At 32.4% G+C, this 15,069-nt stretch overlaps 1 protein-coding gene across 1 annotated transcript; it reads right to left on the bottom strand.

The window, feature by feature from the left end:
* Positions 1-1,760: 1,760 nt before the first annotated feature.
* On the bottom strand, positions 1,761-3,847 carry LOC113517766 (outer dynein arm-docking complex subunit 4). The gene is given in 4 exon segments (XM_026902510.3): positions 1,761-2,000; positions 2,732-2,931; positions 2,934-2,991; positions 3,290-3,847. Coding segments are annotated over 4 exon segments (984 nt in total). The 5' UTR covers positions 3,776-3,847.
* Between the last annotated feature and the right edge of the window lie 11,222 nt (positions 3,848-15,069).

Here is a 15,069-nt window from a genome sequence, read left to right as displayed (position 1 = left end):
TATTTGATTTTTAACAATATATGTCATGTAAATACAATGTCTAATATGGCAACAAATGAGAATTATATGGAGAAAATTGTTTTTATCGTTGTGTACATTTTTTATATAATACAATTACAACTATAATTGGTAACATTGTAGCTATCCGTTTAAAAACCGTTTCGTATTATGGCGGATTTACTTTTACAAGCCTGATAACCATATTTTAGAATTTGATAATATAGTTAAATATCGTTTGGCAATCTATTAGGTAGGACATGTTTAATAATTTTAAAATACTTTTTTTTTTTGTTATACTCTTCCTGCTAAATGGTTGACCCACAGTAATAGAAAACGGCTCAGGTTTTGGCCTTAGTGATTGTGATGTAAAATAATACACAACGATAATAAGGGCTTGCACAAGCAAGGGACAGTCTTCGGGTTACGTAGAGAACACTCGGGATTTAGTTCCATGTATGAGAGTTTTAAAGGCAACATCAAAGCGAAAATGTTTCATTTATGTATTGTTTCTAATACAAAAAAGGAATATTATCATTTAGTAATAGTTTATCTCTATAAAAAGACATGTATTTGACTAATGACAAAATGTTCTGCTATTTGTTTGACTACATTTACACACTATGTATTCCAAAGATTGCCTCTTGTTTGCGCGATCCTTAAGAATACCTTATAATTGATTATGAAATTATGTCCTAAACATAATATTAAATGAATGTATTATTACATTTACCAGCCACTATGCGGCGAAGGAACTAATGAAAACTCGTCAGTTTTCAATATTTAAATGTATTTTTAAGTATAAATAAGTGGTTTTGAATTACCTGTAAATATTGTATATACAATTAGTAAATGTGCATTAACGAAATATGTGTTTATGTTGATAAAGTGAATATTTTTATTTTCACGTGGTATGCATTGGGTGGAGCGCTAGTGTGTTCTAAGTTCTGATTGGTTAAGTCGCAAGGAAGCGTTGGAACAAATAAAAAGTTATTTCGTATATTTACGTGTTTTATTGTTATTCTAATGGGTACAGTAGCAATTTTTTAGTTGCAATTAACGAATAAAAGTAATTGGCAGCTGAGCGAAAACAATACGGAGAGCTAATTGTGTATCCAATACAGCTTTAATTATAGAATGATTTTACAATTATAGCATATTTTCATAAAAATTCAAATTCAAATAATCTTTATTCAAATGGACTTGTTTTAACACTTTTAAATCGTATTTTATTAATCTACACTAAACCGAATCCTGCAGTGTTCCGATGTCGTGATCTGCTGAGTAGAATTTAGAAAAGAATTCATCAGTTATTCTATTGAATCTCTGTTAACATTGTATTTATTTATTGTTAATAGTTACTTTCTAGCTTACAACATAATTCGTGATTCTTGTTCATTAGCCTTACTATTACAGTATAGTATTATTTATGCATGTTACAACATAAAATATGCAACTATTATTGTTTTAAAACAATACGTTATTTTCAACATAAAAAAAGGATGGCATCAAATCGAGATCGTTGATTTGAAATAAGTATTTTTTAAATAAGTCTCTATTAAAAATTAACTAAAAACGTGAAATATTTTCTATTGTAGATTAATTAATTGAATTTTTGTTTGGTTACCTAAACTATAGTAAATATATTTCTGTTAATTTGTGGCATCAAATCGAGATCGTTGATTTGAAATAATTATTTTTTAAATAGGTCTCTATTAAAAATTAACTAAAAACGTGAAATATTTTTTATTGTTGTTGTTAAACTATAGTGAATATACATCTTCTCTGTTCTCCAAAAATCGAATGGCTTCTTCGGCTTGTTTCATTACAATGCCATTCTTTTTATCCGCAATCGCAAGATCAGGGTTCTTAAGTAGGTTTTCCAGATACAACTTGTCGGACATCAGTTGGCCTAACGCAGGTCGCGGTGGCTTACTATTCGTCCGTTTGACTGGCTTGTTGAATACTGGCTTCACGGATCCAATTGTATTTTCAATTGCCTCCTGAAAGTTGTAAACGTTAAATTTGCTTTTTAAGAATTTGATGTAATAATCATTTGAAAATTTGATCGAAACTTATATTGCATATGTATCATCATTAATTTAGCGGATTTTATTATTGCACATGGACGGACGAATCACTCTCATTAGGCGATTCAATCAATAACATATATAGATATCCAAGTATATATATATATATATATATATATATATATATATATATATATATATATATATATATATATATATATATATATATATATATATATATATATATATAAAATAATAAAAATATTGTACTTAACAGTTTTTTTTTTACAAATGATAGAAAAGCATACACGAGTAAAATGAAATCTGTACAATATTTTTTACATTGTGTTCAATTTATTTGCCGGTAAACATCTATCTCCAAAACCTAACTGCGGTTAAACCTAACCAAAAACTAACCTAACCCGCTTGCCAAGCGTGGCAAACCCCCTCATGTGGGAAGCCTACGATCAGCAGTGGACAATCAACAGCCAATATGATGATGATAATGATGTAATTATTATTACGCTTTATTTTATCACAAGCATACTTTACACCCGGAATCCAGCACGATGCGTCCAGGAGGGACCACGTGGAGGTCGACCTGACAGGGTATATTGCTAACAATAGGATTGGTAGTCAGCATAACTTACAATCCTTTCCCCCTCTCTATCAGGAATTAGGTTCGTGAATATATTTGTTTATACCTGTGCTTTCTGAACTCCCAACCGGAAGTCACTTAAATCGGGCCTCGCTCGCAGTCCTCTGTGGAAGTGTACTAGACTCAATTCAAACTCCCCGCAATAGTACAGCGCTTCTGCCTTCTGAAGCAATGCCTTCGCGTGTTTCGGATCCAAATTCAGAGCCGTTTCGGCGTCTGCCAGAGCCAATCGAGGTTCGCCCAGAGTAGGTAGCATTTACTGCGAGCGACATATGCTGCTTTCTCTTCTGGCGCCAATTCAATAGCCTGGAAAACAAGAAATAACTTTTATCTAAATAGGAATAACTTTTCACAACCGATTCCAGAAAGAGAAGAAAAAAGTAGTTGAATTGATAAAGTTGACTCGTATATATGATATGTATACCTATATATTGGGTGGCATCTTTCTCATTTTATCGCCGATTTCGATTATTATTTAGCCAGGGTGTACGGCTATGTTAATGTCTTAGTAAGTAACTAAAGTCGGTTATTTATTATAACAACTTAAATTGTACTACCTAACGATACTTAGTTTTCTACAATATCTTTTATACCAAAACTATACCTTGTCAACGAATGTCACAGCATTCCGGTACCTTTCCCTCATTATCTCTGCCCTAGATAACGCCAAGAGAGTACCAGCATCAGCTTCCTCGGGTAACTGAAGGGCACTGCTCCTCTCCGCCTTATCTTTCATGTTCAGAGACAACTTTATGTCTTTAGAGCCCATCACCACAGCTGCGGCGCGGTCTTTGTCGGTATAAACTTCTTCCTCACGACGCCTTCTCTCACGTTGCTTCCGTTCTTTCTTCTTTCGAGGCTTGATGGTTACTACCTTTTCTTTCGCCGAAGATCTCTCTTCTTCTGCTTCTGGCACCCGAACTTTTTCCGCGGATGATGAAGTCCTCTTACTAATTGGAGCTTTGGGGGCTGGTATCTCATCTTCATCATCGCCTACTCCGACCCTGACGAAGCTTTGCAAGAATTCTGCGTCTTTAGTCGGACCGAGGATAGACCGAGCTTGGGCAATGGCGTTATCATCGTTTTCCATCTCGAGATCTTAGTTATAGTGGTATTGCTGGTGTTACGTTATGTAATATGGCGAGGTATGGGCAGAGGTGTCGGTATTGACGCCTTGGAAGTGGTTGTCATGGTGACTGGAAGTGTTTTCGCACCCTCTTGCCACATGCCTTCACACTAGTTCTATATGGGAATGTATAGAAGGTACACGCCTTACAAAACTATTTTCTTTTAAAACTACTCGTTGCTACACTTTTTACTTTACATAATTATTACTTGTAGGCGGTTATTTTCTGTATTATGTCGTGAAATCTCTTACAGGGTAGACAGAGAGTAATGACTGCTAAAGGCTTTATTATTATAAACAACTCTTGTGTTCACCTTTATTATTCTAAATACTTCATCCATCTTCATAATTGGAGTTATTTTATTTATATTTTAATTAAAAAATATTTTTAAAACTATTACACATGAGTTTAGGTTTTATACTTGTCGATTTTGATTATTATATGTACTTACGTACACATATACATAATTGTATCTCATAAAATATAAGGTAAATGAGACAAATAGACGTCATAGGACATTTACACATCGCCATCTAGTTCAAAATAAGTGAAGCTTGTGTCGTGGATACGTTATTTTTTGTTGTTTGAAAATGGTATAGTAACCCCGCCTGCGCTAACGGAATACGCTGGCGGAGCACCAGTGAACGGTGATAGATGAGAATGAAAACAGGCCAGTTAGCCTATCATGATGAATTCATCAGGAATTAACCATGATAGTAGTTTCCAGGGGGAACCGCGAGGAGGTCGACCTGGTCGGGTATATTATAGCAATGGGATTCTATCTCCATCACTAACAATCCCTTTCCCCTCAAGTCGTGGGTACTATTCTGGTACTATAATACTTTTTGTAAATAGGCACTTATATATTGTACATAGAAAACACCCAGCAGGAACCCAGAATCTCATTAATAAGTCATCCTAGAGTTGACTAATAGAGAATGCCTATAGTATTAAGACCGTCTTTTGTACTACACTTTACACAAAAAATTGTTCAACTTAAAATGACAAACAATCTGATAGTCCATCTGATGAAAAGTGGTAACCATAGTCTATAGACATGAGCAGTACCATGACATATAGGCATAACAGAGTATACTGTTTCGCCCATGATACCTTTGCCATGCCATTCCTGAGGACTAAGGTGTTACGCCCCTATACCCTGTAAATTCACTGCTATGCAAACACAACTGCTTCACTAAGTTCCTAAGCAAACGACTTTTGCACAAAGTCGTTTGTTTGTAATAGGTATATATGTAAAATATATATGTAATAATAATTATTGTTCAATTTCATAACTTGTACAGAAATTGGTAATTTATAAAAATATAATTGCCATATGGTCCCAGTATAGAATAGGCCACTGCTTTCTTTCCCGTGGGTGTCGTAAGAGGCGATCAAAGGAGGGCGAGGGATGGGCAGCAGCGTCCCTATTAGAATATCTCCAAAACCTAACTGCGGTTGTCAATCTACCTGCCAAGCGTGGCAACTGCTGGCCAAATTCCCCAAGGGGAAAACTTATGTTCAGCAGCACAATCAAATATGGCTATGAAGACAGACAGACTGATATGATGTTAATGATACTGATATAATAAAGCCGAAGAGTGTTTATTAAGGAGCGGTGGATTGTGATGAGGTGATGAAATGATGTAGACACGGAATTTAGTAGCGAAATAAATGTATTAAACAGCAAGCAAGGAACAGAACAATATGATATATGTCAAAAAATATAAAATTGAAATAACAAATAATAAGAACATTCTAAAAGTAAATGTGTATAAAAAAGTATAATAATGTCTAAAGTGTTCGCATCGGCCGGTCGCCAATAGTATTTTTTGCTTTAGTTTGTTTTCATTAAAAAAAAAGCCTAATTGGAAAAGTAAAGGATTAATTATATCTAGTAAACGAAAAAGACAACTCTATCTGCAGATACAAAATAATACATCACAACAAACAACAACTCATTACAAGACATATAAAAGATAATTGCGATCATCAAAAAGATAATCGAAAAGACTATCTAATCTAAATTATGTAAAGAATAGTACAAACAAAACAAAGGCTATTTGGGGGTTAATAAAACACAATACTGAACAAACTAATGAATTAAGTCAGACGATAAAACAAATAAGGAATGGGAATGAAGTGATAACATGTCCAAATGAAATTGCAAATATATTGAATAATCATTTTATACAACAAAATAATTACTCGAGTACATCAAAAAATCGCAAACCCACAAAATATAGTACAGGTAATAGTATTTTCCTAACTCCTACAGATGAACAAGAAATAATGACCATAATAAAAAAGTTAAAAAACAAAAAAAGCTGCGGTGTAGATGGCATATCAATGCAAATAATAAAATCAAGTGCTACCTATATTGTCAAACCTTTAACATATTTAACTAATCTTATGTGAAAGTGGATGCTTTCCAAGTAAGTTAAAAGTAAGCCTAATAAAACCACTGTATAAAAAGGGTCCGAAGGACATTGCAGATAACTATAGACCTGTGGCATTACTAGTTTTCGAAAATTTTTGAACGCGTAATATATAATAGAATTATAAAATATTTAGAAAAAAATAAATTACTCAATAATAATCAATTTGGTTTCCGTAAAGTGTCCTATTTTAAATATACTTATTAAGACATTGTGTGTCTGTTGATCAAAAAAAAAAACGTCACTGCTTTATTTTTGGATATGTCTAAAGCTTTTGATTCTGTAGTTCCAGAAATAATTTTAAATCAACTTGATCAACTAGGAATTCGTGGAATAGCTCTTAAACTATTAGAAAGTTATTTGAATGATAGATACCAAGCCACAACATTAATACACTATAATAAAAACTCATAAACATTGGAAAACGTGGAATCTATCTTGGGAATTCCACAGGGTAGTATATTGGGACCCATTCTAATTTACCTTCAACAGACAGATATATGTGTATTATTCGCAGATGATGTAACGTTATTATTCACAAATAATGGTTCAAGTTTACAAAATTATGAAAATGAGATCAACGCTAATATTGACAATATAACTGGCTATATAATTTAAATTTAAAAATTAATTCTTCGAAAACGAAAATTATGCAAATAAGAAATTATAAAAAAAATATTTAAATTTAAATATTAATATTAAAGGCAATAAGGTTTTTGATGTTGAAACAACGGACTTTTTGGGAATATCTGTAGATGCTCACTTAAATTGGAAATCACATATTGATAAAATTGTTTAGTTACTGTTATGTTCTATCGGTTGGTTGATGTGTCATCAGTGGATGTGGCCTAACGCATAATGGTAATGTGTACTTAAACATATGGAATTGTCTATGGGGTATCAACGTAAACAGTACCTTTCTATTGCAAAAGGTTGTCTAAGAATCATATACAATAAAAAAAGGATGAGTCAGTACTACCATTATTTAAAAATAAAGAATATCTTACGTTGACATGATATATATATTAGAAATCAGCTTATTTGTAGTAAACAACATGCACTTATTTAAAAAGAAATTGAAGTTCGTCTTAGAAATGTACCCATGAGACAATCATGTAACCCATTTGCCGCAAACTCAATGATATACAATAAAAGTAGTTATATAATGGCTATCAAAATATATAATCATTTGCCAAATACAAAAGATTAATACAAAATTCAAATTATTAAAAAAAATGTCCAAATGCTTTCTATAATATGAATGAATTCTTTGCTCTTTGACATTTTTTTTTTTACATTGACATTATAAATAATTTAATTAATATATAGGATGATAATTAATATGTTCTAATGGTGACCATGAGTTAGTTTGTGACTGTTGATTGACATGTTTTATTTTATTTTCAATTTTATTGACAATTTTAATGTATGACTGTAAAATAATTAATGTTTTGTAATTAATCGTATTGTATGCGATGTATGGGTAGGCTGTTTTTCTTTGGTCAAGCATACAACAATAAATTAGGAAATTAACTTTTCTAAATTATCTATTTAACATTACAATACGATCATGGATGAAGATGCGGGATAAAGCTAATAACATAATTTACCTTATCTAGGAGTTCAGATGTTCTTGTTTCCAACGGATCCACATAAGCACACAGCTTGTTTGGCGTTGTAGGTTGGATAAATAAATATAAATACTATATTACTACTATAATACTATGTAGATATTTTTTTTTATAAAAAAATGTTTCTAGATATATACATATATATACGTCGATGCAAAGTGAACATTTCAAATGGAATGATTTTATTACTTAGCTTGAAACGACATTGTTAGTGTACATATTTGCAGATAATATTTCGTTACCAAAATAAACTTGTATGATGAATGATCTAGTAACCGAAGTAGCGGGACAAGGGCAATAAATCTTTGCCCTTCATGTTCATCATGATTACGTAAAAGTAAAGGTTGAATATATAACTTGTATATTTTATAACTTAAAGTTTTACTTTAGAGGAGAAAGGGATTGTTAGTAATGGGATTTAACAGCCCAATTGCTAGCAATATATCCTATCAGGTTGACCTCCATGAAATTACTCCTGGAAACCATCATGGATAATTCTTGTTGAATTCTTCACGATGAGTTAACTGACCTGTTTCATCTTCACTATCATCCCTCACTGGTGCTCCGCCAGCGTATACCGATAGCGCAGGCGGGTTATCATTCGATTATCACCCATTAAAAATACAATTTTGCTAATAGTGGGATCTTTTTAATAGATGATAATGGATTCATAACCCAATCCGCGATGTCGGTATACACCGACGAGGCACTAGTGAAGGATGATAGGCGAGGATGAAGCAGGCCAGTTAGCCCATCGTGACGAATTCAATAAGAATTGTTTACGATGGTTTCCAGGGGGAATCACGTGGTGGTCGACCTAATAGAACATATTACTAGCAATGGGATTGTCAAACTCCATGGTTAACAATCCCTTTCCTCCCGCTAGTAGTGGGATCACTAGTTCCCAGCCAGTACTAACAACCCAAAGTACTTAGTACTTTGGGTAATATCCCATTAAGCCTAAAGTTCTAGGTTAACAAAACAACATTTAGCATTCGTATTATTTCCAAGTTGATTGTACCTACGTATCTAACCGTATTATGATCAGATAATTTTAACGGCACTCTGTAGATACAAACGGTTTCCGTGAGGAAGCACTATTACTCCTTCGGCTTATCATCGTATCTGTGTCATCAAATAATGTGTAGCCGTAATTTTGTTTCGATGTCTCGATATTTTAGCTCGATATCTTCCGCTTTAAAACTTATATTCACCCCCTTATTTGTAAAAACGCGAAACGCCTTATAAACCTATTTTAGTGTGTGCGTGAGAGTGTTTGTGTGTTTGTTTGTGAATTCCTAATTTGCAAGACTTTGTCTTGATAAAACATTGTAATAGTTAAAATAGATTTATAGAAGGTTTTAATTACTTAGGCATTATTTACTGCTAAAAAAGAATATAGATAATGTTTATTAGGATAATGTTATATATATATATATATATTAGGATAGGTTTGCAAAAAAGGAAGTTATTAATATCTTTGTATTTTTTGTGTGTATGTTATTCGATTACATCGCTGAATCGGAACCGATTTCGACAAATATTTTTATAATCGTTAGTGGTTACTTCCGTATATGTTCTATATTAGTTTTATGATAATTAAAGCCGTTGTTTATCTTTCATAATCTACTTGATAGATCTTTAAAATAGTATTTCTATATCGTTCGGTTCCCGTTTCGAAAATAAAAATCTGATAACGTCCCATTACTTGAGGCGGATGTAAATTCTTATACAGAATACAAAATTAGGAGTTTATTTACCAATGTATATTTATTAAAATATTAAATATATTTCGTTAGTAAGGGCATCGCTTGAATAAATATTCGTACTTAGTAATCCGATTATGTTTTTTAGAATGGGGAAAAAAGTATTGAATCCAAATTGTAGATACAAACGACTTCTCACGTAAACATTTGAAAATGGATGTATCGATTAGATTTATTTTTAAATGACCATAATAGTTATATTGAAATTTTTAGGAATGGATAATTAATTAGACTAAAACAGGACCATGTCTGTTGAGTTAGCTAGTATTAGTTAATATTAAATATCACCTAAGGATCATCTACGGCATAACTAAAATTGATTGTTGTCAGCTCGTTTAATTCACCATTTTGAACAACCGCAAGAAAAGCAAGCTGTTCTAACTTTGGCATCGATTACAGTGCTCATTATCATTCAAATTATGCATGCCAACCCCAGACCGAATATCACGATACCGTTTTCATCATAATGCAGGAAAATTTTGATGCACCCATCAGTGTAAATTCTTATAAACATCTTGTTTTATGTGGGACTACTACATTATTTTAGTTTCTGTGAATGGAAGTGGCTGTTCGATACTCCATTTATTTTTTATACAACTTAGAATGGCAAACAAGCTGACGGCCCACCTGATGGAAAGTGGTAACCGTCGCCTATAGACATGAGCAGTACCATGGACATAACAGAGTATACTGTTTCACCCATTATACCCCCCATTCAGGTGTTATTCCTCTGTACCCAGTAAATTCACGCCATATCCCACCCTTCAAACCGAAACACAGCCATGCAAACACAACTGCTTCACGGTTGAAACATGAATGGGACAGAGGTACCCAAGCAATCGACTTTTACCATCTAAGTATTTTATATCAACTATCTACACAAATAGATAACAAAACAATGCTACTCGCTTATTTTTAAGAATGAAAATGGAACGGTAAAGCTACATAGTGCGTGAGGTCAACTGGATTGATTTTACTAGCATTATAAAGATGTTGTTTCCTTTTTTTCATATTTTTTTCTATTGCTAGTTTTTTTTTTTTTATTTCTGATCGTAGGGTAATCCCGCTTGCACTATCTACATACGCTGGTGGAGTATCAGTGAGGGATGATTGGTAGGATTAAGTCAAGCCGCTTGCATTAAGAGTTAACTATCTACATACGACTGGTTACTAACTATGGAGTAGAATCCCATTGTAGAATATACCCAACCAGGGATGATTAATTCCTGACGAATTCATCATGATGGGCTAACTGGATTCTCAATCACCCTTCACTGGTGCTCCGCCAGTCCATTTTCATAAAAAAAAAAAAATACTTTTATAGAGAGAGATGATTGAATATATCCGATTTGTGATTGATATCTCCCTTGGATTGTATTTTATATTGTATGAGTCGAACGCAGCACGCAAACCCACAATAACGTGACTTTACGACCACAAAACTAATGAAATTAGCAATTGTATTTACGTCAAGGCATTTTTTATGGCTTATGAATTATATGCATTCTTGGGTGAATGTATTCATAAATTTAAATTAATCCCTTTAAAGTTATACAGCAATTGAAAATACAATAAATACAAAAAATAAATTGTACATCATAATATTGTACAACTAAAATTACATGCCCACAGCTCGATTATTCTAAACTTGAAAAGATGTTTAAATATTTTTGTAAATGAAATTGGGAACAAATGATACTTTTCATGTAAGGATATCTTTCAGGCAATCCCGTTATATAAATCATTTTTAAGACAAAAGTACTGACCTGCATTTTAACGAAATTTGGGCACGTTAGTAGGTACGAATCTAATTGTCTAAATTTGGACTTTAGCTTTTTTTTATTTTATTTATACAAGTTATTTATTTGTTTTTAAATTGCATAAATATTAATTACTAAACTAATTTACCTATTCTCAATACAGATAAGCAAAAAAAAAAACAAAATACTTACTGACTTCTTACAAAATCCTATTATTTGATATTACGTGTAGTTATAAATCCATAATAATTAAATTCTCACACGAATTGGGTATAACTTCACCTTTTATTTTTTTTATTTATTGGGTTAAGAATTCCACGTAGTTTTTAAAAGTTTTATTTTAGGCGCCATTTTATTTATTTTTATGTAAGCACAAACACATTGTTTCTCATGTAGAGATAGACATAAACTATAATAATACAAAATTAAATAATATAAAAATATCTAACACGGATGTATAATATTCGTAATACACATAATTTCAGATAATTTCAATAATAAAACTTTGATATCACATTTTAATTATTAGATACAAATTAACAATATTAAAAGAAATAATTAAAAATGATCTTTACTTGTAGCGTTCGCGTTCGGGCTAGCATTCGAACTGGGTAACTGTATGTTGATCGCAGTTTCGACTTACCCTAATGAAAGGTTTATTTACAACATGCGATTTGGTTTTCCGTCTGACAACAATTTATATCTAGTAAAAAACTCGATGAGGGAAAGAGCTATTCATCATCTAAATAGATTAAATATTGGGTTTAGTCTACCTTATATTAGCTGACCTTAAATCAGAAATTTTTGAACATTTACGTAAATTATTGATGCCTATTTATTCTCTCTTTCTGATAGTAGGCAAAATAAAATCTTATTTCGGAAATTAGTACAGAGCGATAGGGCTAACATATCTAAAGAAGGTAAAAGCCCTTAAAAAACTAAAATGACCAAAATCTCTATATTTTTCATAGATACGAACAGTTTATATCTATATATCTGATGTCATAAATAATATTTATTTTGCCAATGGTAAATATTTTGGTAGATTATATTGTTATGGTAGCATTCATCATCATTTGTTGAAAACATTTAAATTCAGTGTAATAAGGGATGAGGTTATACTACCATCGAATTCTGGTTTGATACCATCGCTGGACAGGCGCTCAGAAATTTAAATTGATACGTAGTGACGGCTTTTGGTGTTGGTGAGTTAAAGTTTCCGTGGAATGTTTTTTTTTTTCATTTCGGGCTGTGAGTCGAGGAATATGATCACAAGACACGACATTCTCATTTAAAAAGACATAAGTACCTATTTATGTCGTTTGAAAATGATAATAAATTAATCGACGATTAAATAAATCCTATGTTGTAAAGAGCATTAGAGTGAGTTATGAGTAAAAATGCTAATAGGTAGTAATCGAAAGCTGTGGCGGTATTAAGAGCGGAAAGCATTAACGGGAAGAAAATGTAAACGTAAATTGTAGTTTTCACTAATGTTCTCTTTTATTCCATATAAGATTTTTCTTTAAACAATCCGACAAATGTTCTTAGTGCTGTTATTTCTTTTTAAAACAGGGGGTAACGAGTATGCGGCTTACCTGATAGCAAGTGGCTACCACCGACCATGAGCACCCGCAACACCAGAGCCATTGCAAATGTGCTGCCAGTCTTTTAAAAAGAAATATGCTTTATATTGTGAAAATAAAACATATTTGGAGTGGGTTACATAAGCGTTTTATTACGTTTCATGTCATGTAGCTAATTTACATATATTGCGAGAGAATATTACTGTCGTTTCTTCGCAAGTTTAACAAAAATCAATATATAGTATACTACGATTATACTTCATTATCTATGTAATTCTATTAACATGAATGTGCTTGTTTATATGCCTAAATGATTGAATATTAATTATATAGATATAAAGAGATAGATTAAATTTGGTGCATAGATAAACAAAATAGTTATTTATCCAGGTAATCTGTACAAAGTAACGGTCTCTATTAATATAAAATTTACTTTACTTATCATAAAATAGACGGAGAAAAGAGTGCAGCCCGAATCTACTACCATTATAGGTAGGTACCTCTAGAATACTATTGGATAAAGTAAAGAAAAACTACATTATTCATGGAAAGTTTATCAAGGTAGCTTGACTTTTATTTATTTTTGTTATATTACAAGTTATCTAGACGTTCGTATTACGTTTGCCCCTGGCTACGAAATTATTAACGTCACGCGAATACAATGATGAACCACCGTAATCGGTTATTAGATTCGGCTGCGTCTGTCCTTATCTACCTATTACGGAAACATAACATCGTAACGATGCTTAGAAATTACTAAACTTTTCACTTTATATTAGCGTGACAAGTTACACTAAAGAATTTTTACGTTTTAAATTTCGTTATGTTCACCTATATACATATATAAATCTATATTTTTTGTTATTGGGGAAGTAGTAAACAATGGCGGCAGTCTAATGGGAAAGTAGTAGAAAATGAGTTTAGCCCTAATGGGTAGGTGTACGGAGTCAAAATCTAGCTGTCGACCTTCTCGAAATCCCCTCTGGAAACTCAATCATTTTTAATTTCAAGTAAATTCAGCACAATGGGCTAACTGATCTGTTTTTTTTATTCTCACCTGTCAGCCCTCACTGATATTCTGCCAGTGTATACCAATCGCGTCAGAATGTAAGAAGCGTTACCATTAGGTATGTGTAATATAGATGCCGTTCCAATATCTATATATTTGGATCTTTTGGATATTGATGGCGGGAAAAAGGTCATTACTCATTCCGATATTGCCCGTACTAGTCGAATATCTATATTAATTTCGATCGGGTTCTTCATTTGATCATTTAATATTAAAAATATAATAGACAGCCTAATAACGAATGTGTCAAACATATTCGTTGTTAGGCCAATAAATAGATATTGTAAATAAAATGTATAGATACTGCTGTATATATTTTTTTTTCAGGATCTGCTGAGATCCTGTTATTTGGGAGCCGAAGTGCATCGCTATCGGAATACAATGCACAGCGGTGCAATTTTGATATTTGATTGTATTTTAATATTTGATTTTTGTTTGAGTGTGTATATACTGCTGTATAATACCCGCCCTTAGTTACCATTCCATTAAAAAGACTCACTTTTCACTTACATTTGCCGTAAAGCAGTTTTTTTTATACAACTTACAATGGCAAACAAGCTGACAGCCCACCTGATGGAAATTGGTAACCATCGTCTATAGACATGAGCATGAGCTGACATAACAGAGTATACTGTTTCGCCTATGATACTCCCCATGCGTTGCCATTCCTGAGGACTCAGGTGTTATTCCTCTGTACCCGGTAAATTCACGCCATGTCCCACCCTTCAAACCGAAACAGCCATGCAAACACAACTGCTTTACGGTTGAAACACAAATGGGACAGAGGTACTCAAGCAAACGACTTTTGTACATATTTTGTTGTTTTAAAACGACTTCAAAAGAAGGTTTTTATTCGATAGCTTTTTAATGTTTGTTACCTCATAACTCCATCAGTTCTGAACTGAAAATTCTTTTTTTTTTAAATATATAAAAGGATATATTTACAAATTGATCCCATAGAAATTTTATCTAAATCGGTTTAGGAGTTTTATTTTCAACCAAAATAA

Source organism: Galleria mellonella, unplaced genomic scaffold (assembly GCF_026898425.1).
Source record: "Galleria mellonella isolate WM207_F2 unplaced genomic scaffold, CSIRO_AGI_GalMel_v1 utg93, whole genome shotgun sequence".
NCBI classification, from domain to species: Eukaryota; Metazoa; Arthropoda; class Insecta; order Lepidoptera; family Pyralidae; genus Galleria; species Galleria mellonella.
Note: the sequence above shows the minus strand (reverse complement) of the source record. Positions and strands in the feature narration are given on the sequence as shown.